The sequence below is a fragment of the Festucalex cinctus genome, chromosome 18 (genome assembly GCF_051991245.1).
Source record: "Festucalex cinctus isolate MCC-2025b chromosome 18, RoL_Fcin_1.0, whole genome shotgun sequence".
Classification (NCBI taxonomy): Eukaryota; Metazoa; Chordata; class Actinopteri; order Syngnathiformes; family Syngnathidae; genus Festucalex; species Festucalex cinctus.
Window position 1 is genome coordinate 24,278,281 of NC_135428.1, and position 26,645 is coordinate 24,304,925.

The 26,645-nt window shown below is 43.4% G+C and overlaps 1 protein-coding gene and 1 long non-coding RNA gene across 9 annotated transcripts in view; both read left to right on the plus strand.

The window, feature by feature from the left end:
• Positions 1–10,025, plus strand: part of dscama (Down syndrome cell adhesion molecule a) — a 703,869-nt gene extending 693,844 nt beyond the window's left edge. For all 8 annotated transcript variants that reach the window (XM_077504132.1, XM_077504133.1, XM_077504134.1 and 5 more), the window contains 3 exons: positions 1,048–1,245; positions 1,389–1,691; positions 9,144–10,025. In XM_077504132.1, coding sequence (XP_077360258.1) covers positions 1,048–1,245; positions 1,389–1,691; positions 9,144–9,523 — 881 coding nt within the window. In that variant the 3' untranslated portion in view covers positions 9,524–10,025. The remainder of the gene's footprint in view (positions 1–1,047; positions 1,246–1,388; positions 1,692–9,143) is intronic.
• A 15,134-nt stretch (positions 10,026–25,159) lies between these two features.
• LOC144006424 (uncharacterized) lies at positions 25,160–26,374 on the plus strand. The gene is made up of 2 exons (XR_013279821.1): positions 25,160–25,984; positions 26,102–26,374. It is a non-coding gene; the product is annotated as an uncharacterized LOC144006424 (long non-coding RNA).
• Positions 26,375–26,645: the final 271 nt, after the last annotated feature.

The following is a 26,645-nucleotide window of genomic DNA, read 5'->3' on the forward strand; positions in this document are numbered from 1 at the left end:
AATGGTTAGAACAAATCACCGAATAAACGATAGATCAAGGGTTGCTTTTAGATAAATGTCAGATAAACAAAACGGAAAACTAGAAGTGAGGGGGGGGTATATTTACCTTGATGCTGGCGGCGACCGGACAAAATGAACCAGGAAATAGTCAGACGAACATTGTCACACCCCCATTCCTATCTGACCAATGAAAGTTGTCGCAGCGGCTTCCAAGCTGACCAATGACAAGGCTTCTATCATCGGTTGAACGGAGGACCCCGCCCACACAACACAGAAAAAGATTCGCAACCAAAAAACAGGTTTCAATCAAAAAACAGATTCGCAACCAAAAAACAGATTCGCAACCAAAAAACAGATTCGCAAACAAAACGAAAAAAATGTTTGCAAAAGATTTTATTAAAATACAAATCCATGTTTGAAATGTTTTTTTTTGTTCGCAAATTTTTATTTTATATGAAAACCCTTTTTTGTTTAATTAAAATTTATTTGAGGTTGCAAATCCCCTTTTTGTTTGATTGAATTTTTTTTGATTGCAAATCCCCTTTTTGTTTGATTGAAATTTTTTTTTGATTGCAAATTCCTTTTTTGTTTGATTGAAAATAAAGACACAAATTTCTCTCCATACACCTCATGTGCATGTCGCCTGTTAGCATGTCGCCTGTTAGCGTTTTCAAAGCAAGAGCAGCCTGTGAGAGTGAAGAGGGGGGGCTGGGGTGGTTGGGGGGCGCCGCCGGTGACTGATGAGCAAAAGGGAGGGGGGGGGGGGGGGCGTGAGCGGTAGCTTGCTACCTTTATGAAGCAAAACAAACGTTTGCTTGCTCTAAAAAATAAAAATAAAAACATTGCACGTCTTGCGATGTGGGTATTGTGCATGCGCACATTGCAATTGTGATGTTCAAACGATATACAGTATCGTGCAGGCCTAATACATACATACATACATACATATATATATATATATATATATATATATATATATATGTATATATCAGGAGTTAAATGAATGCCTCTCTCCATAAACACATCATATTTTGCTTTTCATCTCAGACCCGACTGCCCGCCGCACAGCCAAAGCTGGCCCGGCTGCTCGCAACCGGTACGCCAGCCAATGGACACTGAACCGCCCGCATCCTCCAGTCTCCTCGCACACGCTAAGCACCGACTGGAGGCTGCCCACGCCAAGGGTCGCAGGCTCTGTTGACAAGGAAAGTGACAGCTACAGTGTCAGCCCATCTCAGGATACCGGTCAGCATCTGTTTTTAAAGCATGCAGTGTCGTTAATTTCAGTAACATCACGTTTTCTGCTATCTTTAACAATGTTACATCTTAAACAGTCTATTACTGACGCTGTGCTCTAATATGTTCCACTAAACTTGGGCCCGTACCAGACCGTGCTCGCAGCAGTATGGTGTCAACGGAGAGCGCGTCATCCACTTACGAGGAGCTCGCCAGAGCCTACGAGCACGCCAAAATGGAGGAGCAGCTGCGCCACGCCAAGTTCACCATCACCGAATGCTTCATCTCCGACACCTCCTCGGAGCAAATGACCGCCGGCACCAACGACTACACCGACAGCCTGACCTCCAGCACGCCGTCCGAATCGGGCATCTGCCGCTTCACTGCTTCGCCGCCCAAGCCTCAGGATGTCAGCCGGGTCATGAACATGGCCGTGCCCAAGGCCCACAGACCGGGTGAGGCAATTATTGCCAAAATCCACAGAGCACATCCTGAATTAACACTGACACATACTAACATTTTTAACTTCCTGACAGCACTAAAACCTCAAATTCCTTTAACATGTTGTACACCAACTTCTAATTATGAGAATGCTGAAAGCATTCTCCTCACTTTTTTGCAGTCAAACTACTCCCACATGATACTTCCGATTTACACTGTTCAAATTTCAACTTGCTGAGAAAACTCACGCCTTTCAGGGTATATATCGTCTAACTCCACATTATTTAGAGTACTCGCACAATTTAATGTTATGTATCAACTTCTCCCCATTCATTTTTAATGGGACTGACACTGATTTTTTTAACAGATTAAAAAATAATAAGCAGGAGGTCGCAGGTTCAAATCCCACCGGCGACTGTACATTGCACATGTGTCCGTGGCAATTATGCTAACGGATGTTAAGTACTTCTACTACTTAAGTTAAGTACTTCTACTTACTATCATATTAGGAAATGCGTTATAGTGAAATTATTAAACACGTGTTCCAATTAGCGTTGATGCATTTCAGCATCAGATGACATTTTGCAAGTCAAATAGGCCAATTTGCTCTGATTTGCATCAAGTCCCGTTAGCTCACCTGGTAAGTAACTTGAGCGCTGATGCATATTAGAAACAAGCAAGTCCCGGTTCGAATCTCGTGGGGAAATGTTTTTTATTTATTTATTTTTTTTATATTGTTGTTGTTAGCAGTAAGTCCTAAATGACAGTTTTTCATTTTTTCATCGTTCATTGTTCAGTTGGATAAATGATCAGACTGTACACCTTAATGGCTTTTGCCAACTTCACAAATTGCCTGAATTTTACTTATATACCACACAATGTTTTTTTTTCCAAAATATATTTATTGGGTTCTTTATATATATGCAGACACAAAAACACGCACACACAAAAAAACAAAAACATGGCCCAAAAAAAAAAAAAAGAATGATACTTGCATTCCAAAAACAAAAATTACTGTTTCAAAATACAAATGCTGTCTTGACAATAGATTAAACTTTAAGTTCAACATAAGTTAAATAAGGTTCTCAGATCTTCAGAAAATAATCGTCCTTATGATTCAAACGACATGTCAGATAGTCCAAGGATATATGGTTGAAAATGTTCTTATGCCATTGTGTCTTTGAGGGTGCGTGGTCAGAAATCCAATTTACCAGCAAACATTTTCGAGCACAAAAGGTAAGAATTTGGTTCAATTTTTTTTATGATATTTGTTGGTAACAGCAGAGTCAACAAGTCCAAGCAAAAGAAATACAGGATTGCAAGCCAAATCAACAACAAATATCTTATCCATTTCTTGTCCAATAGTAAACCAAAATTGTTGTATTTTTGAGCAAGACCAAAAACAGTGTGTGAGGGTACCAATTTCAATTTTGCACTTTAAACACATTGAGGAGGTGTGAGGCTTAATCTTGTGGCGCAGGTGAGGAGAGATATGGACCCTGTGAAGTATCATAAGCTGAGTGGCTCTAACTCTGTTACAAACACACAGTGTTTTTACGTTGTGCCAAACACTTCTCCACTCATTTTCAGTAATATTACAATTGAGTTCCTTCTCCCACAGCTCTTTCAAATGCAACGTATTGACAACAGAAAGTCCTTTAAGAGCATTGTAGAATATTTTAACAGAGCCTGCACATTTGGAAATAAAAATTAGTTTCTCCATGTCTGATATGTTTCTGTTAAGTATTAAGTTTGTAGTATTCTTCTTAATGAAGTCCCTCACTTGCAGATATTGATAGAAATCCTTTCTTAGAATGTTATATTTACCAGTTAATTGATCAAAAGACATCATAATAGATCCCTCAAAGAAATCCTGTAATTTAGACAGCCCTTGTTATGCCCAGTTTTTAAATATAGTATCTTTCATGCCAGGTAGAAACTCTGGATTATTCCATGTTGGTGAGAGCCCAGAAGGTTCATTTAATAACCTTCCGTCCATTTTCCGTAGAACACGCCACACTATAATAGAAGTGCGGGTAATAGGATTATGGCAGGCGATTTTCAAAGACCTAGTTCTCCGAAGAAACAGCAAGTTAGGTAATGGACATTCAGACATTGAACTTTCAATATCAACCCATAGAGATGTCGGTTTATTCTGTACCCAATCGGCTATAGTACACAAATGTGTACAAATTTGGTCATTTTTAATGTCCGGGAAATTAAGGCCTCCTTCTAATGAGGGCTGACACAACATGGCTATCTTAAGGCGTGCTTTCCTTTTCGACCAAATAAAAGAACTAAACCAGCTATACAATTGCTTAATTGCCTTATGAGATAGCATAACAGGGATCATTCGTAGTGGGTAAAGTAACCGAGGAAGAATATTCATTTTTAATAATGCTACTCGGCCTATCCAAGAAATAGGAAGATTGTTCCATCTTTCCAGGTCCTTTCGCACACGGTCAAACAATGGGAAGAAATTGGTTTTATACAGTTGTTCGTCATTTAGGTGTCACAAAAATTCCCAAGTAAGTGAAACCTTCCGGGGTCCAATTAAAGGGGAAAGATTTCACAGGCACTTGCTTCAAGATGCCCAATGGCATAGATTAGATTTAGTAAAATTAATTCTAAAACCTGAGAAGCTGCCAAAAACATTGATTCTTTCAATAAGACAGCAAATGGAGATATCTGGTTTAGTCATAACAACTAGAACATCATCAGCATATGGTGTAATTTTATGTTCCCTATCCAAGATTTTAAGACCACTTATGTTATCATCTGTCCTAATCATCTCAGCCAAAGGCTCAATAGCAAGAGCAAATAACAGTGGTGACAAGGGGCAGCCTTGCCTAATTCCTCTCAAAATAGTGAAATAAGGAGAACGCAGTCCATTTGTGAGCAATGCTGAAAGCGGGTTTTCGTATAAAATTTTAATCCAATTTGTAAAGGTGGCACCAAGACCAAACTTATTCAGGGTATAAAACAAATATGCCCACTCTATGCGGTCAAATGCCTTCTCAGCATCTAAGGACATAACTAGGCCGCTTTTAGAAAAACGCTGAAAATATTGAATAATGTTAAGTAATCGACGCATATTATTCTGGGAATTTCTACCTTTGATAAATCCGGTTTGATCTTCGTTAATTAAAGGGGCTGTCTGCCGGATTCACTCAGGAAAATGCACTTCTTAAATACAGGATGTACACACTTTACACATCTGTGTTTTTGTTAACCTTTTGTGGTAATTTCGTCCTAAACCCCCACCTCCCCAGCCTGTATTTTGCCATTTTGTGTTTGTTTTGTAAACAGTGGGACGTTTCAGTGGAAAGACAGTATTTACAACCCTCCAGCCAATCGCAGAGCAGGGGGGTGGCGTGTCGCAAACGGGGCCGGGCGAATGTGTCAGCTGCGTGACGTCACTCCCGCGGCAATTTGAAAGCGCGCACGGATTTTTTATTTATTTTTTTTCACTGACTCTCTCACAGAAGCTTACGTGTGTGAATGAGTGAGTGAAGAAAAAAAAAATCTGTGCATGCTTTCAAATTCCCGCGGGAGTGACGCCACGCAGCTGACACGTTTGCCCGGCGGCCCCGTTTGCGACACGCCACGTACCCCCCGCTCTGCGATTGGCTGGAGGGTTGTAAACACTGTCTTTCCACTGAAACGTCCCGCTGTTTACATAACAAACACAAAATGGCAAAATACAGGCTGGGGAGGTGGGGGTTTAGGATGAAATTACCACAAAAGGTTAACAAAAACACAGATGTGTAGACTGAGAGAAAGTTAAAGTGTGTACATCCTGTATTTAAAAAGTGCATTTTCCTGAGTGAATCCGGCAGACAGCCCCTTTAAAATAGGTAACATTTTATCCAGTCGAGTTGCTAAAAGTTTTGATAAAATGTTTTGGTCTACGTTTAATAGTGAAATTGGTCTATAGGATGTATATTCTTCAGGAGCCTTGCCTTTTTTTAATATCAATGAGATATTTGCTTTTCTTAAAGAACGTGGTTATGTACCTTTAACCAAAGAATCGTTAAACATGTTTAGTAGTGGGTCAATTAATATATCTTGAAATTCTTGATAAAACTTTACACTGATCCCATCGGGGCCGGTGCTCTTCCCAGATTGTAATCCGTTTATTGCATCAAGTACCTCTTTTTGATATTGGGGCATCAAGAGTGGCCTTCTGCTCATCGGACAAACAAGGAAGGTTAAGGGCAGAAAATAAATAATTCATTTTGTTAATCGAGTCTTCTTCTTGTTCTGATTTATATAAGTTTTCATAGAAAATTTTAAAAGTATCATTAATTTTTAGGTTATCAAAAATTAGATTGCCTTGGTTGTCCTTAATTGAACTAATAGTTTGGGAGTCTGCCTTTTTCCTCGTTAAGTATGCCAGATATTTTCCAGCTTTGTCACCACTTTCATACAACTTCTGCTTTGCAAATCTGATTTGTTTCTCAGCTTCCCTTGTCAGTAATGAGTCTAAAGCACAGCGAAGTGCAAATACCTCTTTCATTTTCTGTGAGGATAGCTTTTCACCATGTTCTTGCTCAGCACACTTCAACTTAGATTCCAATATTCTTTTTTGCTCACTTTGCCTCCGCTTTTTTGTGGATGTATAAGATATAACAATTCCACGGGAGAAGGCTTTTGAGCTTTCCCACAATAGTGATGCATCAGCAGTGGAAGCAGAATTGGTATCAAAAAAGAACTTAAATTCATCCCTAAAATATGAAGTAAACGTCTGTTAGTATAAAGGGGTTGAATTTGCAGTATTTAGTTTTATTTGTTGAGTGTGACATGGTGTATTGTAAAACTACTGCCGCGTGATCAGAGATAAAAATAGGACCTATTGCGCTGTGGGTGACCGAATATAGTAGATTTTTAGGAATCAGAAAATAATCAATTCTTGTGGATGACTTTGAAACATTTGAGAAAAAGGTGTATTCTTTATCAGTTAGGTGCTGAGCTCTCCACAGATAAATATAATCCATTTCCTCACAAAATGCATTTACCACCTTCGCATGAGAGGAAAGGGAAGGTTTACCAGGCGGGAATTTATCTACAATTGGATTAAGATGACAATTAAAATCACCTCCTATTATTGTATGTTTTGAGCCAATATCAACTATTTTTGAGAATGCAGAGGACAGAAGATGTGTTGGATGTCCAGGTGGGCTATAAATATTCAGTATTGAGATTTCTTCTCCTGACAAAATCCCCTTCAAAATCACATAAGAACCAGATGCATCCTTTATACAGTCCAACATTTTGAAAGGGACATTTTTCTGAATAAGAATAGCTACTCCACAACTTCTTGAAGTAAAACTTCACTAAACCCCCCGTACTGCAATTTTAGATGTTCAATGTCATTTAGATGGGTTTCTTGCAACAAAGCTATTTGTACATTCTCCTTTTTAAGATAGTTCAAAACTTTCCTTCGTTTCACAGGTGTGTGTATTCCCTTGACATTCCATCCATCCATCCATTTCCTTGACCGGTTATTCCTCACAAGGGTCGCGGGGGGTGCTGGCGCCTATCTCAGCTGGCTCTGGGCAGTAGGCGGGGGACACCCTGGACTGGTTGCCAGCCAATCGCAGAGCACACAGAGACGAACAACCATCCACACTCACAAGCACACCTAGGGACAATTTGGAGCGCTCAATTAACCTGCCATGCATATCTTTGGAATGTGGGAGGAGACCGGAGTATCCGGAGAAGACCCATGCGGGCACAGGGAGAACATGCAAACTCCACCCAGGAAGGCCGGAGCCTGGACTCGAACCGGAGTCCTCAGAACTGGGAGGCGGAGGTGCTAACCAGTCATCCACCGTGCCGCCCTGACATTCCAAGTACACAATTTAAATCCGGACATGAAAATAATAAAAATATGCAAAGGCAGAACATTTGTCTATTATCAAACTAAATGCAATATTAAACTTGGGCCGTAAAAGAACACAAAAAAACACAACACAAACCGAAACACAACGAAATGGTGCAAACAAAGTGCACAATGCCCAACTGGGGCTTAACGAAAAACACTGTCCTCCTCTCCAATGCAGAGAAGATCGAGTGAATGGGACCTCTAACGGTAACAAGACACATCAATCCGGTTTGTCGGAAGGTGATAATCATTTAAATTCTCCCTACACAAACTTTGCAGGTTCGAATGTCCACTCAACAAACAGTTCACATAAGGTAGCATGACTTACAAAATATGGCAACAGAATACACAGAATTAGCTTGAAAGTCATTCCTCACCAGTGGAAGGTCCGTACATCGCGCAACGTATTCGTCAGCCTCCGCTGGGTTGTTAAACATTTTGGTTGATCCATGGTATGTTACCTTCAGCTTCGCGGGGTAGATCAGCCTGCCAATTGACCAGAGTCGCTTCTTCACTTTGTCGTTTTCCTTTCTCTTGCAAGCAACAGCAGCCGTAAAATCCTGGAAAAACATCACAGTAGAGCCTCCGTGTTTCACGACCCGGTTCTGCCTCGCCATTTTCCACGACGCGTTCATCACCCGCTGCTTATCCTGATAGTTGTGGAAACGTACGAACACTGGTCTCGGTTTTTGACCGGGCTGCGGCTTTGGAGCGAGCGAACGGTGCGCTCTCTCCAGCTTCATCCGTCCGCCTTTTCCTTCGATGTGTAGCACTTCGGGAAGCCAGCGCTCAAAGAACAGTGTCGGATTAGTTCCCTCCGCGCCCTCGGGAAGGTTTACAATACGGACATTCATCCTTCTTCCACGGTTCTCCAAATCATCGACACTTCAGCCAAAAATTCCACTGTCTTCTCTCAGGTTTCCACCTTAGTTTTTCGGATCCACTGCTTCTTCCCCGTCAACCATTCTTCGTTCCGCCTCATCCAGCCGCCTTCCATGGCTCTCTATTGTGTCACCGTGTTTTTTAAGCAATTCCAAAATGGGGGCAAACTTCTCATCCATTACTCTGGTTACATTAGCCGTCACTTCTCCCACCATTTCGCGCAGAGCAGCTCGAATATCAGGGTCGGTTCCATCACGGTCGCTACTGGTTGCAGCCTGGGCGACTTTAGCCATGTCGGCATCTTCCGCTGCCATGCTAGTTTTCGCGGTCATGCTAGCTTGCTCTCGAAACTGAAAGGCGTCCGTATTTTTTTTCTTTGGCCGGGCCTCTTGTCGTAGGAAGTAGCTATTAATGCTCATCTTAAGAAAGTCAATCTTTGACTGGGTGGATTTCCATTTGCATTAGGGTTAAAGGCAAGAAGTCGTGAATCATATCAGCACTCCCGGACACGACCTATCCCCACGCCGCCATTTTGAAGTCCATCACCACACAGTGTTAAGCAGAATGCCATGTTTAAATTAGCGGGGGCGCATTCAACTTATTGTAAAGAAAATGTAAAAATAATAATTAAAATTAATGTTTCAAAAAATATACTTTTATTTAAAGTTACAGGTTAACTGTGTGTCTTGTCCTGCAGGGGGCGAGTTGGTTCACCTTCCTCCATACCTGCGCATGGACTTCCTGTTAAACCGAGGCATGTCCTGCTCGGGCTCATCCAGGGGGACGGCGAGCGGGGAGCGAGCAGCCATGGGCCAGGCCTGTCTGGAGCCGCAGAAGAGTCGCTCGCTGAAACGACCCTCTCGCATGGCGCCCCCGACACCCACGGAGGCCCCTCAGGCCAGTAGGGACCCAACGGCCCAGTGGCAGCCCGGCTCAGCCGCCACGCTCCCTCACAGAGAGGGCTCCGAGCTGGCCCAGGCCGCCAAGCTCAGCACCTCCCAGGAGTCCCTGCTGGACTCGCGAGGACATCTGAAACAGAGCAGCAATCCCTACGCAAAGTCCTACACGCTGGTATAACAGCAGGAATTCTTGGGTGGGACTAGAATTCACTCTAACACTGGACTTAACACTCAAGTGCAGTAAATGGACTCACCACGCAGTTCTGTATATATGTCCGGGCCCTCAAGGGTGCGGTCACTTTTACTAATCTACTTTTATTTATTTTAGAACTTCCTTTCATTTCCTCTTTTTATTTTTTTTCCACTTAAAAATTAATAAAAAAATAAAAAAATCACTTATCACTCAAATGACTGTAGCCAGAGCATTGCCAAACTAATTATCGGGGGAACGTTATTTACTCTTAATTATTGTTTGTTCTTTATAATTGATGGGTGATCATTAATTGTTAGTTAACATCTTTTAATAATCATTAAACCATAGCAACAGTGTTTTAATCATAACTTGGACATGTTTTTTGTTACATTTCTGGAGTGGAAGATGAGGACGAGAAATCATTTTTTCCTATGGAATATCACTGAATGAAACTTGGAACAAAATAAATTGACACCCGTTCACTTTTCCCAAATTGTTACTTTTTTTGCGAAGAAAAAAAATAATTAAAAGACAATGACGATTACCATCATAGCTGGACAGCCCGGCCGAGCATTTTATCACACTTACCAAATGATCCAACGTGAAGATTTATTATTCTTATTACTATATATATATATATATATATATATATATATATATATATATATATATATATATATATATGTATATGTGTGTGTGTGTGTGTGTGTATAAAAAGATAAATCACTTTTATTGATGGATATTACAGGGAAGAATTGATTCTTTAGTCATGTTTGCACATATCTTGTTTTAAATAGGAAATGGCGTCTCTTGTCATCTTTCTGTGTCCCATTCTCCAATGGTAAAAGATGGGGGGGAAAGAAAAGTCTATGAAAACTATTGCTCTATACTGTTCTGTAATGATGAAATGTTGTGAGCGTACTGGACACATTTCAGCTATGACTTCAGGTACCGGGTATTTTGCCACTGCTTGTGTGCCAGGGGTGGTGAGTGGCGTTGGGCTAGAACGTGGCGGCTTTCCACAACTAATGGTTTATACTTGACTGTGCCACTAACTTGAGTGTGTCCAAATAAATTCCCCTTTCTCAGTACACTAGGAAGAGTCCTCAGGGCTCTCACGCTCCTCAGTAGATCAACTTGCTGCATTGCAGTGATGCATCTCTACAGGGAAGAAAATGTGAGACAATCTAGTAGATCCCCATTCAAAACTAAAGTATGTATGCAGAATTTAGGAAGTACCTGAAATAATAATCTAATTGTTTGTTTTCTTTGGTGGCCAATAGACTGGCACGTTTCGACCTGTTTCTTTCCTTTTTTTTTTTTTTGCTGAAGGGAGAAGACCATTAGCCATTCTCCTGTGAGGTTATTCTGTCAGTTTCTATGATTCGCTTCATTCCAAACTGTCTTCGTTTTAATGTTTAGTTATTAAACAAAAAACAATGTCACGTTTTATTTTTTAACATCGGTGTTCACCATGGTGGCACCAGAATAAAGCTAAACTAACACAAAAATTTCAATCTTGCTTAATAAAATGAATGAATTATGTTGTGGTTGATGATGATGATGCTTTGTTGAGGGTGAGTGGAGCAACAAACTGATGGTGACTAGGGGTGTGCCAAAAAATTGATTCATAAAAGAATCGAGATTCTCATTTATTAATCGAATCGAATCAATATTTAATATCCAAAAATTGATTTTATTTATATTAGAAATGAAGAAGAAGGGTAAAGGGCAGTTGTAGCCCACATGCTGTTTTTGTGGAAAAAGGCACTTACAATACAAAATTAATAAATAAAAAAATAAAAAAATAAAAAGACACTTTAATGCAGAGGTGTCAAACATGCGGGCCGGATCAGGCCCGCAAAGGGGTTTAATCCGGCCCGCAAGATAATTTTGTAAAGTACAAAAAAAAAAATTAAAAATTGTAATGTCGGACTAATTAATCAGCCGGCCACAATCAAAACATCTAAATTTGTAATTTCACAAGCAGTCGTCAGATGAGCTATGCAACTTGTACGGGGAATCGTCCTGGATCTCATTTTACACACAAAGTTAAATTTTTTTAAATGTATCATTATTTTTGATTTTTTTTAAACGCATAGACTGTGCCAACGACAAACGTGTAAACGTGTTAAATTCGAAAAACAAAAACAACAACAAAAAACAATTACTATTAGGGGTGTGCCAAAAAAAATTGATAAAAGAATTGAGATTCTCATTTATAAATCGAATCGATATTTAATATCCAAAAATAAATTTTATTTAAATTAGAAATGAAGAAGAAGGGTAAAGGGCAGTTATAGCCCACATGCTGTTTTTGTGGAAAAAGGCACTTACAAATTACAAAACTAACTAGAGCTGCGAGCAGCTATAAAGGTCCCTTGCAGCCCGTGCCACATTGGGGTATTTGCACATTGGGGGACTGGCACGTTGGGGTACTGTCACATTGGAAGTAGAATTTCTTTGAAAATGGCATGATAAACCTTTACATGTGGATTTTCTTTGCCAGGTGTGATAAATGTGTCAAGCTCAATGGGTTTTGGTGAATGTTAAGATCTGCAAAAATCAGCATCATTTTTTATTTTTCGGCAATAAGTTGCCCTGAATGGTATTTTTTGTAAAAGTATATATACCCATCATCGCTCGTACTCATTGCACATTGTTGCTTTTATTGTCCGTAGAGGCTATCAAAATTAAATCAAACTAAATGCAAAAGTATGCATGTTTGGATAGGCTGATGCCAGCGGACATTTTGAGTGTTGGAAACTAAAAGAATATTCATTAATGACTGAATATTCATAAAAGATTATCACACAATGAGTTTCCAATTTTTGTAAAAATACCGTTAAGTGGGGTATTTTTTTTTATGCCTCAAGGACTAGGTGACGCTGTATTTATAACTGAATTTTATCAGAGAGATACCTTCAGGCCTTGACTACAAATATACATGTCAAGTTTGGGATTTTTTGGAGCATGTACCGGGTAGTTATTAAGCATATCCTTCATTCACGATACTGCTTTTAACGTCCATAGAGGCTATCAACAATAAACAAAACTAAATAAAAAATATGTATGTTTGGATAGGTCTGATGCCAGTGAACATTTTGAGTGGCGGAAAGTAAAAGAATATTCATAAATTCACACTTGAAGGAGTTTACAATTTTTGTAAAAATACCATCAGTGGGGTATTTTTTATTTTTTTTTATGCGTCAAGTGCTCGGTGGTGCTGTATATATAACTGAATGTTGTCATAGAGATACCTTCAGGCCTTGACTATAAACATACATGGCAAGTTTGGGATTTTTTGGAGTATGTACCGGGGAGTTATTAAGCATATCCTTTTTCATTGCGAAACACAAAATTTGATGCCCCGCCCTCATCATATAGTATTTCGAAAAGTCAAGATTTTTCCCACTGTCGTTGGCTCAGGTCTTGACATGGTCCAGGTCAATTCTGAAGTCAGTCGGATGAAACGTGTAGGAGAAGTGTAAATGTGCTAAAATCGTAAAAAAATGGGACATTCAAAAATTCGTAGCTCACTTCCTGTTCATTTTAGCATATGGGTCCAAGAGACTTTTTTTTTGTAGGTGCTGGGCTCCCTCATACACCTAAAAACTTCCGAAGATGTTGCTTAAACGTACAACCGGGACTGCTTCGTTAAAAATTTCTAGGGGGCGCTATTGAGTCATTTTTGTAAAAATAGCACAATACACGATAAAATATTGCTCATTTTGCCAGGCCAGATGTGTGTGCCAAGTTTCATGTGTTTCTGTGCCAGTTTAGGCCCTCAAAATTGGCATTGTTTTCTTGGCGAACAGCGCTGAGCCACGGCCACAGCGATTCGCGAAAACTCACAAACTTCGTGTTGTGACATCATGAAGGCGGAAACCCTCATCTGAGCAAATATGAGGTAGGTCCAGTTAACGTGTTTGGAGAAGAACGTTGAAGAAAAGAAAGAAAAAGAAAAAGAAAAAAAATTGTCACTAGATGGCGCTATCAGTAAGATGAAATATAACTTCGTAGATGTCTTTAAGGGTGGACTCTCATCAAATGTGTGAAATTTTGAGAAGATAGGATCATCTCGGTCAAGTTAAAGCAGCTTTTATTGTCACGAAAAATCTTCAGACTTTGCGGCTCCGTCACGGCCACGCCCTTTGGCGAAAAGTTACAATATTTGGTGTGGGGCATAATCAACATCTTAAGGCTTTTCTGACCAATTTTCAACTGGATCCCTTCAACGAGCTTGGCACTGTAGTTGAAAACGTAAAGTATGACAGTTATTGTTACCACTAGGTGGCGCTATATGTATAACCAAATTTTATCATATAGATGTTTTCAGGCCGTGACTATTAAGTTGTATGAGAAGTTTGAGATTTTTTTGGAGCTTGAACATGGGAGTTATTAAGCATTTGCTCTTTCTGGACAAATGAAATTTACAAGGCAATATTTGAGGCCCCGCCCCCGTCATATAGTATCTCGAAAAGTCAAGATTTTTTGCCCAGTTGTTTTCTCAGGTCTTGAGATGATACATGCCAAGTTTTAAGTCAATTGGATGAAAAATGTTTGCAAAGGGGGAAAAAGCATGACCACAGTGAATGTGCCAAAATTGGACATTAAAAAATTCATAGCTCCCTTCCTGTACATTTTAGATACGTGGTCCCAATAGACTTTTTTTGTGCGTCTCGGGGTGCTACACGTGTCTGCCAATTTTCGTTGCTCTAGCTGAAACGTGCCGGGCTTGGCTTTTGTTTTTCTACGCTAATTTCAAATTTTTCGCCGGGCCCGAAGAGTGTGCAAAGTTCGGTGAGTTTTCGTGAATGTTTAGGTACCCAAAATCGCGATCGTTGGCGGAGAATTAATAATAATAATAATAATAATAATAATAATAATAATAATATTTTTTACAAAAACATTAGGGACCTCGCAGCGGTCGCTGCTCGGGCCCTAATAAATGTTTAAACAAAAAAACACAAAAAACACAAAAAAGACACTTTAATGTCTCTGTCATTTTGTCTTACAAAGCAGACTGGAGTAGATCATGATAATGTTGTGCATATCTGTAAAATGAAGCAGAAATTATTTGTCAATCAAATAATTTTGAATTCAAAATAGTTTGAATCGAAAATCGAATCGTAGACCCAAAAATCGGAATCAAATCGAATCGTAAGACAGTCAAAGATTCCCAGCCCAAATGGTGACGCATGGGCTATCCACACACGTGGTTCACAAATATGTCTGCAGGTGGCGATGGTTCAAACACTTCATTCATTCAATCACTAAATTGAATCTTACTGCGGGTTGACTGTCCGTCGCTGTGAGGTCCCTATCTTATCTGTATAAATGATTCGGGCCCAAGCTATTTGATCATAATCATTGTGCAAAAACTTCAAAGTACTGTTTATGTTGCCTTCGTCCAAGTTAACACCAGTTGAATATCATAGGGATGGGTACCGAAGACGTAGGGCTGTGCAATTAATCGAAATTCAATTACGATTTTGATTATTACCCTCCACGATTACAAAATAGGCATAATCGTACAAAAACGATTATTAATACTAGGGCTGAAACGACATTTCTGCCTCGGCTAGCCGCAGAGATAGTCGTAGTCAAGTTAACAGCAGTATGCATGACAGTACACGGGGCTGTGAGAAACCAAATTTCAAAATAAACCTTACTTTACCAAATATATGTACTCATACGTGAGTTTGATGAGTAAATTGAGATGAGGTGGGACAGTTGCGGAAAAATGTGAACTCACATGAATACTGTATAACATTAGGAGATTAATTTGCAAGTTATTTTGTATGGCAACTAGCCCAAAGACATCAGGGATGATAAAGGAGGATAAGGAGTTCAGATAATGTATGGACGGCTGCTATATTGTGTGATTTTTAGATGGCCTATACTAGCCCAATCACAAAACATTTTTAAGGAAATTTCTATTTTAAATTTATGGCTTCGCGTTTTCACATTGGTTGTGTCGTAAATATGTTTCCTCTTCATTTCATTCATTTTTTAAAATCATTTGCCTATGGGTTTTTTTAATGTCATTTTAAAAATATATATTTTTATGCTAAAATCTAAAATTCTATTTCTTTCAAGATAATCCTAACCCATAGTCCCAGCCAATGCACACATCAACAAGGACTCCTCAAGAATCCTTAACTACAACCTGTAAGTGATTCTTTGTTACATGTAGTTTTAAAGGGTATGTATTGCGGTATTTCAAGATATTTAAAAGGATTTTCCTCAAAATTGAAGGATACAAGTACATGATCCAAGGACTTTTTTGTTTTTATTATGCTGACACACATTTCCATATGACATAGCACAAAAAAATTAAATAAATATGAAAATAAAGATGGTAATGTAATGCTTATGTTTGAAATGAAGAATGAAATTGCAAGAGGATTTAATTTCATATATTTATAAGGTTAGGTTGTCGTACTTGACAAAAAGAAATTGATGAATAATTATTTTATTAATTGTGATTTCAGTCTCAATCAGAAATAGATGACCATTTTCCATAATCATCCAGCCCTAGTAACAAATGCAGCACATCAATCAATCAATCAATCAATCAATCAATCAATCAATCAATCAACTTTATTTATATAGCACCTTTCATACATTTAAAATGCAACTCAAAGTGCTGGACATCCATAATACAATAAAATAAAAGAAAGAAAAAGCCCCCCCCCCCCCCCCCATCCCCATGATCGTACCCATAGACACACCCAAAACCCAACAAACACATGAAAACCACAACATGGCGGGGCACAGAAGTACCCTGTAAGGAAAGGCACCCAGGAGGAGTTCATCCACAGTGAGATGGATGAAGACCAAGCATCCCTCTCACTGTGGAGGCTCCCCCATGAGAAAACACTGGAACTAAAAATTTAATAACTACCAAATAAAAAGATTTAAACACTAAAAGAAAACAGTTAAACACGATAGAAAAAATAAATAAATAAAAAACAAAGCTACAAACAAAGCACATACACATATACACTTTACTTACTCAAACATATTTGCGTACCGTCCTATATATCATTTTTAGCAATTTTTTTTTTTTGTGTGCATTTGCGTGCGTGCGTTTGCGTGCGTGTGTTTGTGTGCGTGTGTGCCGTGCCTAAAACCTCATAAAAATCCCATTACCCTTCACTTTAACCAGGTACTACATAATCTCGCCTGAGTCGTGAGGTTCAAATGGTCAGGCGACCAGATTAAAGGTCAGAAAAGATCAAAAGAAAAGAAAGATAAATCGAAGTGAAATCCAGCACCGACCCAACACTTCCTGACTTCCCCATGGTTACAAAATCAAAGTCTTACGCCAACCCCAGAAGCCTCTAAATTCCAACAAATTGACGAGATCTCAAGAGACCAGAGGAAAAACTAAAGAGAGGAAGGAGGGAAGGATCGATGAGGCAGAGTGAGATCCATAGAAACCAGTACATCCAGTCCATCAAAGTGAAATCCAGCACCAACCAAGCACCTCCTGCGTAGTTACAAAACCAGAGTCTTATGCCAACCCCAGAAACCTCAAACTTCCAATAAATTGAGATCTCAAGTGACCAGAGGAAAAACTAAAGAGAGGAAGGAGGGAAGGATAGATAAAGCAAAGTGAGATCCACAGACACCAGCACCCACTGATTCAACGAGCAGTGGGAGGGAGAGGCGAATTCTGTTTAAGTTTCAGTAGATGCTGGTGTGATGGATCTGGCATGTATAAGGACTGCCACCAAAGAAAGAAGCCGTCAACCGCGGCCCAGCAAAGCGAGCACCGCCCCCCCAGAATCCCCCGGGCCGCGGCAGCACCAAGGCCACCCCCACGCCACCCGGGCGGACACCGGTCGGCGAGCCGACCCAGACGCCCGGAACCCCCCCACACACGACCCCCCCGCACCCCAGCCAAACCTGCCACCCACCACGACCCAGGCCCCGCTACCCCCGGCCCCCAAACCCCCGAACACAGCAACCACCACCAAATTTCTGGCAAATCAACTTCAACAGAATCGGGAAAAATCTCTCATAACGGCTATTAAAGGTACAAATGGTGAATGCACACAATCACCAGAAGAAATTAACCATATTTTCTATAACTATTATTGAAATCTATACTCAGAAACTAATAGACCTAACCCTGAATATATTGAGGTATTCCTTAATAGCTTGAATATATCTCAGTTATCTACTGAACATAAAGATATTCTAGATGCCCCGCTTACTATAGATGAGTTGTATAGTGCTTTAGACAGTATGCCTAATGGCAGAGCACCTGGTCCAGACGGTTATCCGGCTATATTTTTTAAACATTTCTGGTTATTGTTTGCTCCATTATTTTTAAGAGTAGTAACTGAAATTAAAACTAAGGGTGATATACGTCAAAATATGAATATAGCAGCAATTAAACTTTTATTAAAGCCAGAAAAAGACCCCACCCTCCCATCAAGTTACCGACCGATATCATTAATTAATACCGATATTAAAATTATCGCCAAGGCCTTGGCATCTAGACTAGAGACAGTAATCTCAACAATTATTCATAGCGATCAAACAGGTTTTATTAAAGGTCGTCATTCTACTAATAATATTAGGAGGCTCTTTAACTTAATTAGTATGTCACAGCGGTATGACAAAAAGGCAGTTGTTATTTCGTTGGATGCAGAAAAAGCCTTCGATAAAGTTAACTGGTCCTTCCTCTTTGCTGTCTTAAACAAATTTGGCTTCGGGGAGTCATTCATTCAATGGGTCTCAGTATTATATGATTCTCCTAAAGCTACAGTTACTACTAATTTTTTTTTTTGTTAGTTAGTTAGCTTCAATCATGTTTTTATTTGAATATATTTATTTCATTGTTTTTGTTTTCCTTCCAATCAGAATTTTGGAAGGATTGTAAACTGGGATTCCTTTCAAATACTTTTCAACGTTGCGCTTCAACGTACTGTGCTCGTCCTTTTATTTTTTTTTGGCAAAGTTGGAAAACAAACAAGCAAAACAAAGTCGAAGGTTCACACGATGGAACCTTCCGGTTTTTTTTATCACAAAGTTTTACTCTACAAAGAGGTACAAAACAAGGGTGCCCAATGTCTCCTTTATTATTTGCTATATTTATTGAGCCACTTGCACTAGCTATACGTCAGGATAGACGGATCCAAGGAATCCACTCCGGGACAATAGAACATAAAATTAATCTATATGCCGATGATATATTACTCTATTTAGAAGAACCTACTATCTCGTTAGGGGAAGTATTTAACTTAATAACTAAATTCTCTCACTTATCAGATTACTCTATTAACTGGACAAAATTATTACCTATTACAGAAAATTCATGGAACCCCACAAGTCAGGATCCACACTACTCCTTTCCGCCAGGCAATTTAAAATACTTAAGTGTTAAAATTTCACCTAAGTTAACTGAATTAACTTCTTTAAATTTTTCACCATTATTGGATAGTATCCGTAGTGACCTGGAGCGCCGGAAATAAAATCTTTAATAGGACTGATAGCTACTATAAAAATGAAAGTTTTACCAAAGATAAATTATTTATTTTCAATGATTCCATTTAAACCTACGTCTAACTGGTTCCAATCGCTGGACTCTGCTATCACAAAATTCTATTGAAAAAAAAAAAAAAAAAAAAAAGTAAAAATTAGTCTATCTACTCTTCAGGAAAGTAAATCTAAAGGAGGTTTAGAGGCACCAAACTTTATGTACTACTATATAGCTAATCAACTACAATATCTTGTGCTATGGACACAACCCAACAGAGATACTAACTGTTGGTTGGAATTGGAGCAGAAGGATTGTAATAACCTTAGACTGTTAGATTTACTCTTTATTACAAAATCGATAAAACGACATAATTCTTTTAAAAACCCAATGATAGCCGCCACCCTGACTGCCTGGTGGAAGGCATTAGAAATGACAAACTCCCAATTGGCGCCCTGTGGGCTTTCTCCCATTTGGCATAACCCCGACTTTCAACTCAATAATCAGTTGTTCCATTTGAGCTTATGGGAGAAGAAAGGAATTACACACCTTCATCATCTTTTCTCAGGTAATAAGTTTATATCGTATACAAACTTGGTCCAAAAATATGAAATAAAAAAACGTAAATTTCTTACATTATCTGCAAGTTAAAAATATGGTCAAGAAACAAATCCCAACACTTCAGGATATACTCCAACTGCCTGTCTTAGCTAAAGATATTATAAAGCTTTCTCCAACAACAACAAAAAAACTATCAAAAATATATAAGCTATTTTTATACACAGATAAAATGTATTTACCGACTTCAAAATGGGAAAAAGACTTGTCTATAGTTCCGGAACCAGACTTTTGGACCCAAATCTGTGAAAACGTATTTAAAATGATAAAACATACAAATTTGCAACTTATCCAATATAAGATACTTCATAGAACATATATTACGCAATATATGATGAAAAAAATGGGACTCTCTGACTCCGACATTTGTCTCCAGTGCTCACAAAACACTGCCGATACTTATCTTCATGCTTTATGGTCATGTACTCCAGTGCTGTATTTCTGGACTAAAATCTTGGAAAAGCTCTCTGATATATTAAACTGTAGGCTTCCTTTATCTCCAAGGGGGGGGGCGGGCACGCCACCTACACCCACCCGGTTGGAGGAGGCCCGCTGGTCGCTCCTCTTACGCACTTCACTAGTTTTGCACGATACACTTTGTAAATATACACATAGGACACACAACACATTTCTTGGTGGGATGGGGCAGGGTGGAAACACCATCTTCACCCTTCAACTCTGTCAGGAACTCGGAAGTGTGGTGGTGGACCCAAATGCAGGAGGGGGACGAGTCAGGGAGGCAGAGGTGCGAAAAAAAAAAAAAGAGTAAATTTAATCCAACAAAAACTAAAGTTGCAAAAAGGCCTTGGTGACAAAGAATAACAAAAATACCAAAGGGAAAAACTATACAGGAGCAGACTAAACTATGGCAGCATGGACGTGGGGAAACAAGAATAATGAACCGACAAACACTGAAACGAAAACCGAATCCTAAGTACACACACTAATTACACACGACGAGACACAGCTGGGCAAGACACAAGTGGAAGGGGTTGTTGATTGGTTGGCACATGAGGAAGGGCAGGCAAACACAGGTGGACATCGGTGAGGCTTAACGAGACTAGGGAAGACAAGGAAATCAGAACATAAACGTGACCAACTCAAAACCCAACAAAAACAAAGCAAAACCCACCCTAAACAGAACCAAAACATGACAGTACCCCCCCTTCAAGGGACAGCTCCCAGATGTCCCATAAGGTCCATAACAAAAACAGGCGGGAGGCCAGTCAGGTGGGCCTCCCGGACGCCCGACGAGAGGGTTCCGTCGGAGCCGGTCAGGAGGGCGTCCTCGACGCCCGACGAGGAGAGCCCGGCGGGGCCGGTCAGGAGGGCGTCCTCGACGCCCGACGAGGAGAGCCCGGGGGGGCCGGTCAGGAGGGCGTCCTCGACGCCCGACGAGAAGAGCCCGGCGGGGCCGGTCAGGAGGGCGTCCTCGACGCCCGACGAGGAGGGGCCGGTCAGGAGGGCGTCCTCGACGCCCGATGAGAAGGACCCGGGGGGGCCGGTCAGGAGGGCGTCCCTGACGCCCGACGAGGAGCAGAGGTGGCGGCGGGGTGTTCGCCGCCAGACGAGGAGCAGGAGGCGACGGCCTCAAGTCGTGCGCCGCCAGGGTAGAAGCTGGTGGAGGCGGCTGCTGGTCGGGCGCCGCCGGAACTGGTGCAGGCGAAGACGGCCGCTGGTCGGGCGCCGCCAGAAATGGTGCAGGCGAAGGCGGCCGCTGGTCGGGCGCCGCCAGAACTGGTGCATGCGAAGGCGGCCGCTGACCGGGCGCCGCCGGAACTGGTGCAGGCGAAGGCGGCCGCCGGCCGGGCGCCGCCGGAACTGGTGCAGGCGAAGGCGGCCGCCGGCCGGGCGCCGCCGGAACTGGTGCAGGCGAAGTCGGCCGCCGGCCGGGCACCGCCGGAACTGGTGCAGGCGATGGCGGCCGCTGGCCGGGCGCCGCCGGAACTGGTGCTGGAAAAGGCGGCCGCTGGCCGGGCGCCGCCGGAACTGGTGCAGGCGAAGGCGGCCGCTGGCCGGGCGCCGCCGGTCGAGGAGCAGGAGGTTGCGGCCCAGAGTTTTGAGTTGGTCACGTTTATGTTCTGATTTCCTTGTCTTCCCTAGTCTCGTTAAGCCTCACCGATGTCCACCTGTGTTTGCCTGCCCTTCCTCATGTGCCAACCAATCAACAACCCCTTCCACTTGTGTCTTGCCCAGCTGTGTCTCGTCGTGTGTAATTAGTGTGTGTACTTAGGATTCGGTTTTCGTTTCAGTGTTTGTCGGTTCATTATTCTTGTTTCCCCACGTCCATGCTGCCATAGTTTAGTCTGCTCCTGTATAGTTTTTCCCTTTGGTATTTTTGTTATTCTTTGTCACCAAGCCCTGTTTGCAACTTTAGTTTTTGTTGGATTAAATTTACTCTTTTTTTTCGCACCTCTGCCTCCCTGACTTGTCCCCCTCCTGCATTTGGGTCCACCACCACACTTCCGAGTTCCTGACAGAATGAACCGACCACGAAAGGACCCAGCAGGGAGCAGCCGGAGCCGACCGGCACGACGTCGGCCAGCTCCCAGACGCCATCAGCCTGTTGACCAACCCCGTTCCCTCTGTGTAGGTTCAGCTTTCTTTTCTGGTTCTTGTGTCTCCGTGTCCTCCTCACCCGTTAAAGCATATTCACCCAGTTCACCACCTTGTGATTCCCTTTACAGTTATTTAAGTGATTCTGATTTCGAGCTCACAGACACCGAGTAAACCTATTCTGATTTGGACACCAGATTTTGTTCACCAAGTAGTTCCCCCAGTGCACTTCCTTATGACACAATTTTGTCACCCCACGTTTTTGTAGCCCACGTTCCCGAGTTTGATTTTGATTCAGATTTAGAGGATGAATGTGAAGTGAGTGAGCACACTGATTTTGGTTGGAGTGCGAGTGATAGCTTTTATAGTTTTTTGTTTTCACGTTCCCCGTCACGTCAAGTAGCACCTGTTTCCGCGTCACCTGGTTCCCCGTTGTCTCAGGCACCCCGGTCAAAGTCATTCACACCCCTTCCTAGTCGCGATTCGTCTGGTTATGCACCCCTTAACTTAGTCCCTAGTGTGTCTCGAGTTCCCCGGTCCCTTGGTCAACAGGCTGGTGTGACGACATCCCCAGCTCCCCGCAAACAAAGGAGGAGGCAGAGGCGACCCAAGCCGCGGCCTGCGCCGCTGCCGCCGCAGCCCCTTGCCGCTTCGCCTGCGCCGCTGCCGCCGCAGCCCCTGGCCGCTTCACCTGTGCCGCTGCCGCCGCAGCCCCTGGCCGCTTCGCCCGTGCCGCTGCCGCCGCAGCCCCTGGCCGCTTCGCCCGTGCCGCTGCCGCCGCAGCCCCTGGCCGCTGCGCCTGCGCCGCTGCCGCCGCAGCCCCTGGCCGCTGCGCCTGCGCCGCCGCAGCCCCTGGCCGCTTCGCCTGCGCCGCCGCAGCCCCTGGCCGCTTCGCCTGCGCCGCCGCAGCCCCTGGCCGCTTCGCCTGCGCCGCTGCCGCCGCAGCCCCTGGCCGCTTCGCCTGCGCCGCTGCCGCCGCAGCCCCTGGCCGCTTCGCCTGCGCCGCTGCCGCCGCAGCCCCTGGCCGCTTCGCCTGCGCCGCTGCCGCCGCAGCCCCTGGCCGCTTCGCCTGCGCCGCTGCCGCCGCAGCCCCTGGCCGCTTCGCCTGTGCCGCTGCCGCCGCAGCCCCTGGCCGCTTCGCCTGTGCCGCTGCCGCCGCAGCCCCTGGCCGGGCGCCGCCGGTCGAGGAGCAGGAGGTTGCGGCCCAGGCGAAGCGGCCAGGGGCTGCGGCGGCAGCGGCACAGGCGAAGCGGCCAGGGGCTGCGGCGGCAGCGGCGCAGCGGCCAGGGGCTGCGGCGGCAGCGGCGCAGGCGAAGCGGCCAGGGGCTGCGGCGGCAGCGGCGCAGGCGAAGCGGCCAGGGGCTGCGGCGGCAGCGGCACAGGCGAAGCGGCCAGGGGCTGCGGCGGCAGCGGCGCAGGCGAAGCGGCCAGGGCCTGCGGCGGCGCAGGCGAAGCGGCCAGGGGCTGCGGCGGCGCAGCGGCCAGGGGCTGCGGCGGCAGCGGCACGGGCGAAGCGGCCAGGGGCTGCGGCGGCAGCGGCACGGGCGAAGCGGCCAGGGGCTGCGGCGGCAGCGGCACAGGTGAAGCGGCCAGGGGCTGCGGCGGCAGCGGCGCAGGCGAAGCGGCAAGGGGCTGCGGCGGCAGCGGCGCAGGCCGCGGCTTGGGTCGCCTCTGCCTCCTCCTTTGTTTGCGGGGAGCTGGGGATGTCGTCACACCAGCCTGTTGACCAAGGGACCGGGGAACTCGAGACACACTAGGCTAGGGACTAAGTTAAGGGGTGCATAACCAGACGAATCGCGACTAGGAAGGGGTGTGAATGACTTTGACCGGGGTGCCTGAGACAACGGGGAACCAGGTGACGCGGAAACAGGTGCTACTTGACGTGACGGGGAACGTGAAAACAAAAAACTATAAAAGCTATCACTCGCACTCCAACCAAAATCAGTGTGCTCACTCACTTCACATTCATCCTCTAAATCTGAATCAAAATCAAACTCGGGAACGTGGGCTACAAAAACGTGGGGTGACAAAATTGTGTCATAAGGAAGTGCACTGGGGGAACTACTTGGTGAACAAAATCTGGTGTCCAAATCAGAATAGGTTTACTCGGTGTCTGTGAGCTCGAAATCAGAATCACTTAAATAACTGTAAAGGGAATCACAAGGTGGTGAACTGGGTGAATATGCTTTAACGGGTGAGGAGGACACGGAGACACAAGAACCAGAAAAGAAAGCTGAACCTACACAGAGGGAACGGGGTTGGTCAACAGGCTGATGGCGTCTGGGAGCTGGCCGACGTCGTGCCGGTCGGCTCCGGCTGCTCCCTGCTGGGTCCTTTCGTGGTCGGTTCATTCTGTCAGGAACTCGGAAGTGTGGTGGTGGACCCAAATGCAGGAGGGGGACGAGTCAGGGAGGCAGAGGTGCGAAAAAAAAAAAAAGAGTAAATTTAATCCAACAAAAACTAAAGTTGCAAAAAGGCCTTGGTGACAAAGAATAACAAAAATACCAAAGGGAAAAACTATACAGGAGCAGACTAAACTATGGCAGCATGGACGTGGGGAAACAAGAATAATGAACCGACAAACACTGAAACGAAAACCGAATCCTAAGTACACACACTAATTACACACGACGAGACACAGCTGGGCAAGACACAAGTGGAAGGGGTTGTTGATTGGTTGGCACATGAGGAAGGGCAGGCAAACACAGGTGGACATCGGTGAGGCTTAACGAGACTAGGGAAGACAAGGAAATCAGAACATAAACGTGACCAACTCAAAACCCAACAAAAACAAAGCAAAACCCACCCTAAACAGAACCAAAACATGACAAACTCCCCTCCAATTTTAATGCACTTTATGTCCAAGGGGAGGGGTGAGTTGGGGTGGGGAGCCATCGGGGGGGGGGGGGGTAGACTGGGAGCGCTGTGGTCCCCCCATCTGTGTCCCTGCCCCAACTGTGTCCCTGGGGAAATTTTTTTCCCTCTGCTCCGACTCACCTGCTCACAATTTTAATGCACCACACGCACACACGTATATACACTGGGTGGGGCCACATTCACGAAACTACTTGAGTCTTATCGGGGATGTGATGTGAAAGACGCAGTGTGGCGTTTAATGAAGCAGACGATCTCAGCCAGCCTGGCAAAGTGTTAAGGATATGTGTGTGCGTGCGTGCGTGCGTGTGTGTGTGCGTGCGAATAAGGATCCCAGAGCAGCTAATCCGAGACAAACAACAATACTTTAATTAAACAAAGGGCGCATGGAAAAAGTTCCAAGGAAGTAACAACGTACAAAGTAGCAAAATAATAAAACTATACAGTATGAGTACCTAACAACCGAGAGTGCGCAGAAGGAACAAACCGCCGCGAGCGAGAGAACAAAGGAGGAAAATTACTATGCGTCTACAAATAACTAAAAAGAGCCGAAGAGTAACTAAGGACGCGCGCGTGGACAAAACCGCTGCGGACCGGAGAATGCGTCATAAAAACAAACCGTAGCAAGGCGAGGAACGAGTGGTCGCGTTGGCAGCAAGCAAGGGAGCAATGCAGAATAGCCCGACGTCTCCTGTCTGCCGACACTCGGCTTTTAAACCCCTGCTGATTATAAAGTGACAGCAGGTGCGCCGTGGTAGACACCGCCCTTCTGGCACCATGGCAACTTCAACAGAAAACAAACTCAACAAGATAGTCAAAACATAACACAAAGGAGACGAATTGGAGAGGAGTAAATGGGAAAACATCAATGGCATCTCTGCAATTAAAGGCTTTCCTAATTGGTAAATATTCAGTTTTTTTAATCTGTTTAAATTTCATATAGGGTCATATAATTTTGCCACATTGTATTTGCATTGTACTAACAAAATGTTTCTTTATTAAACGGGTGTCTATTTCAGCTGCTGTCAGAAAGAGCCCCCTCACAACAACAGCCTCACAACACGAAATAGAGAGCCATATGAAGAGATGGTTGCAGCTCGCAGCAGACAGAGAAGGGGGAAGAAAACGGCGACTCAGATTGAGTGACAGTTAAATTGGGGGTTTTCTGTAAATTAGCATGTTTTGTTGCATTGTTGAACAGTAACTTGTTGTTGTGGACATTTTAAGTAATAAATTAGCTCCTGTTGCTGTGTTTAGTAATAAATTGATCACCTTTGGTCACTTTTGGTGTATTCATGTACTTGTATATTTTTAATCGTCACAGAAACATTCATGTACATACACAGATATCAGGTCTTGTGTTGCACTAACTAGTGTTTACTATATGTATTACTTCATTTTTCACTGGTGTTTCTGAAATGCTGAAAAATACTACTCAATTTTGTTAATATCAAAGCAAGGGACCACTTGCCATTTTAGCACTTTTAAATCCATTAAACAACTGCAACAAGAAGAAGACGGTTTTATCTAAATTTTTAACAGCAATCTGGAGTGTCATGTTTC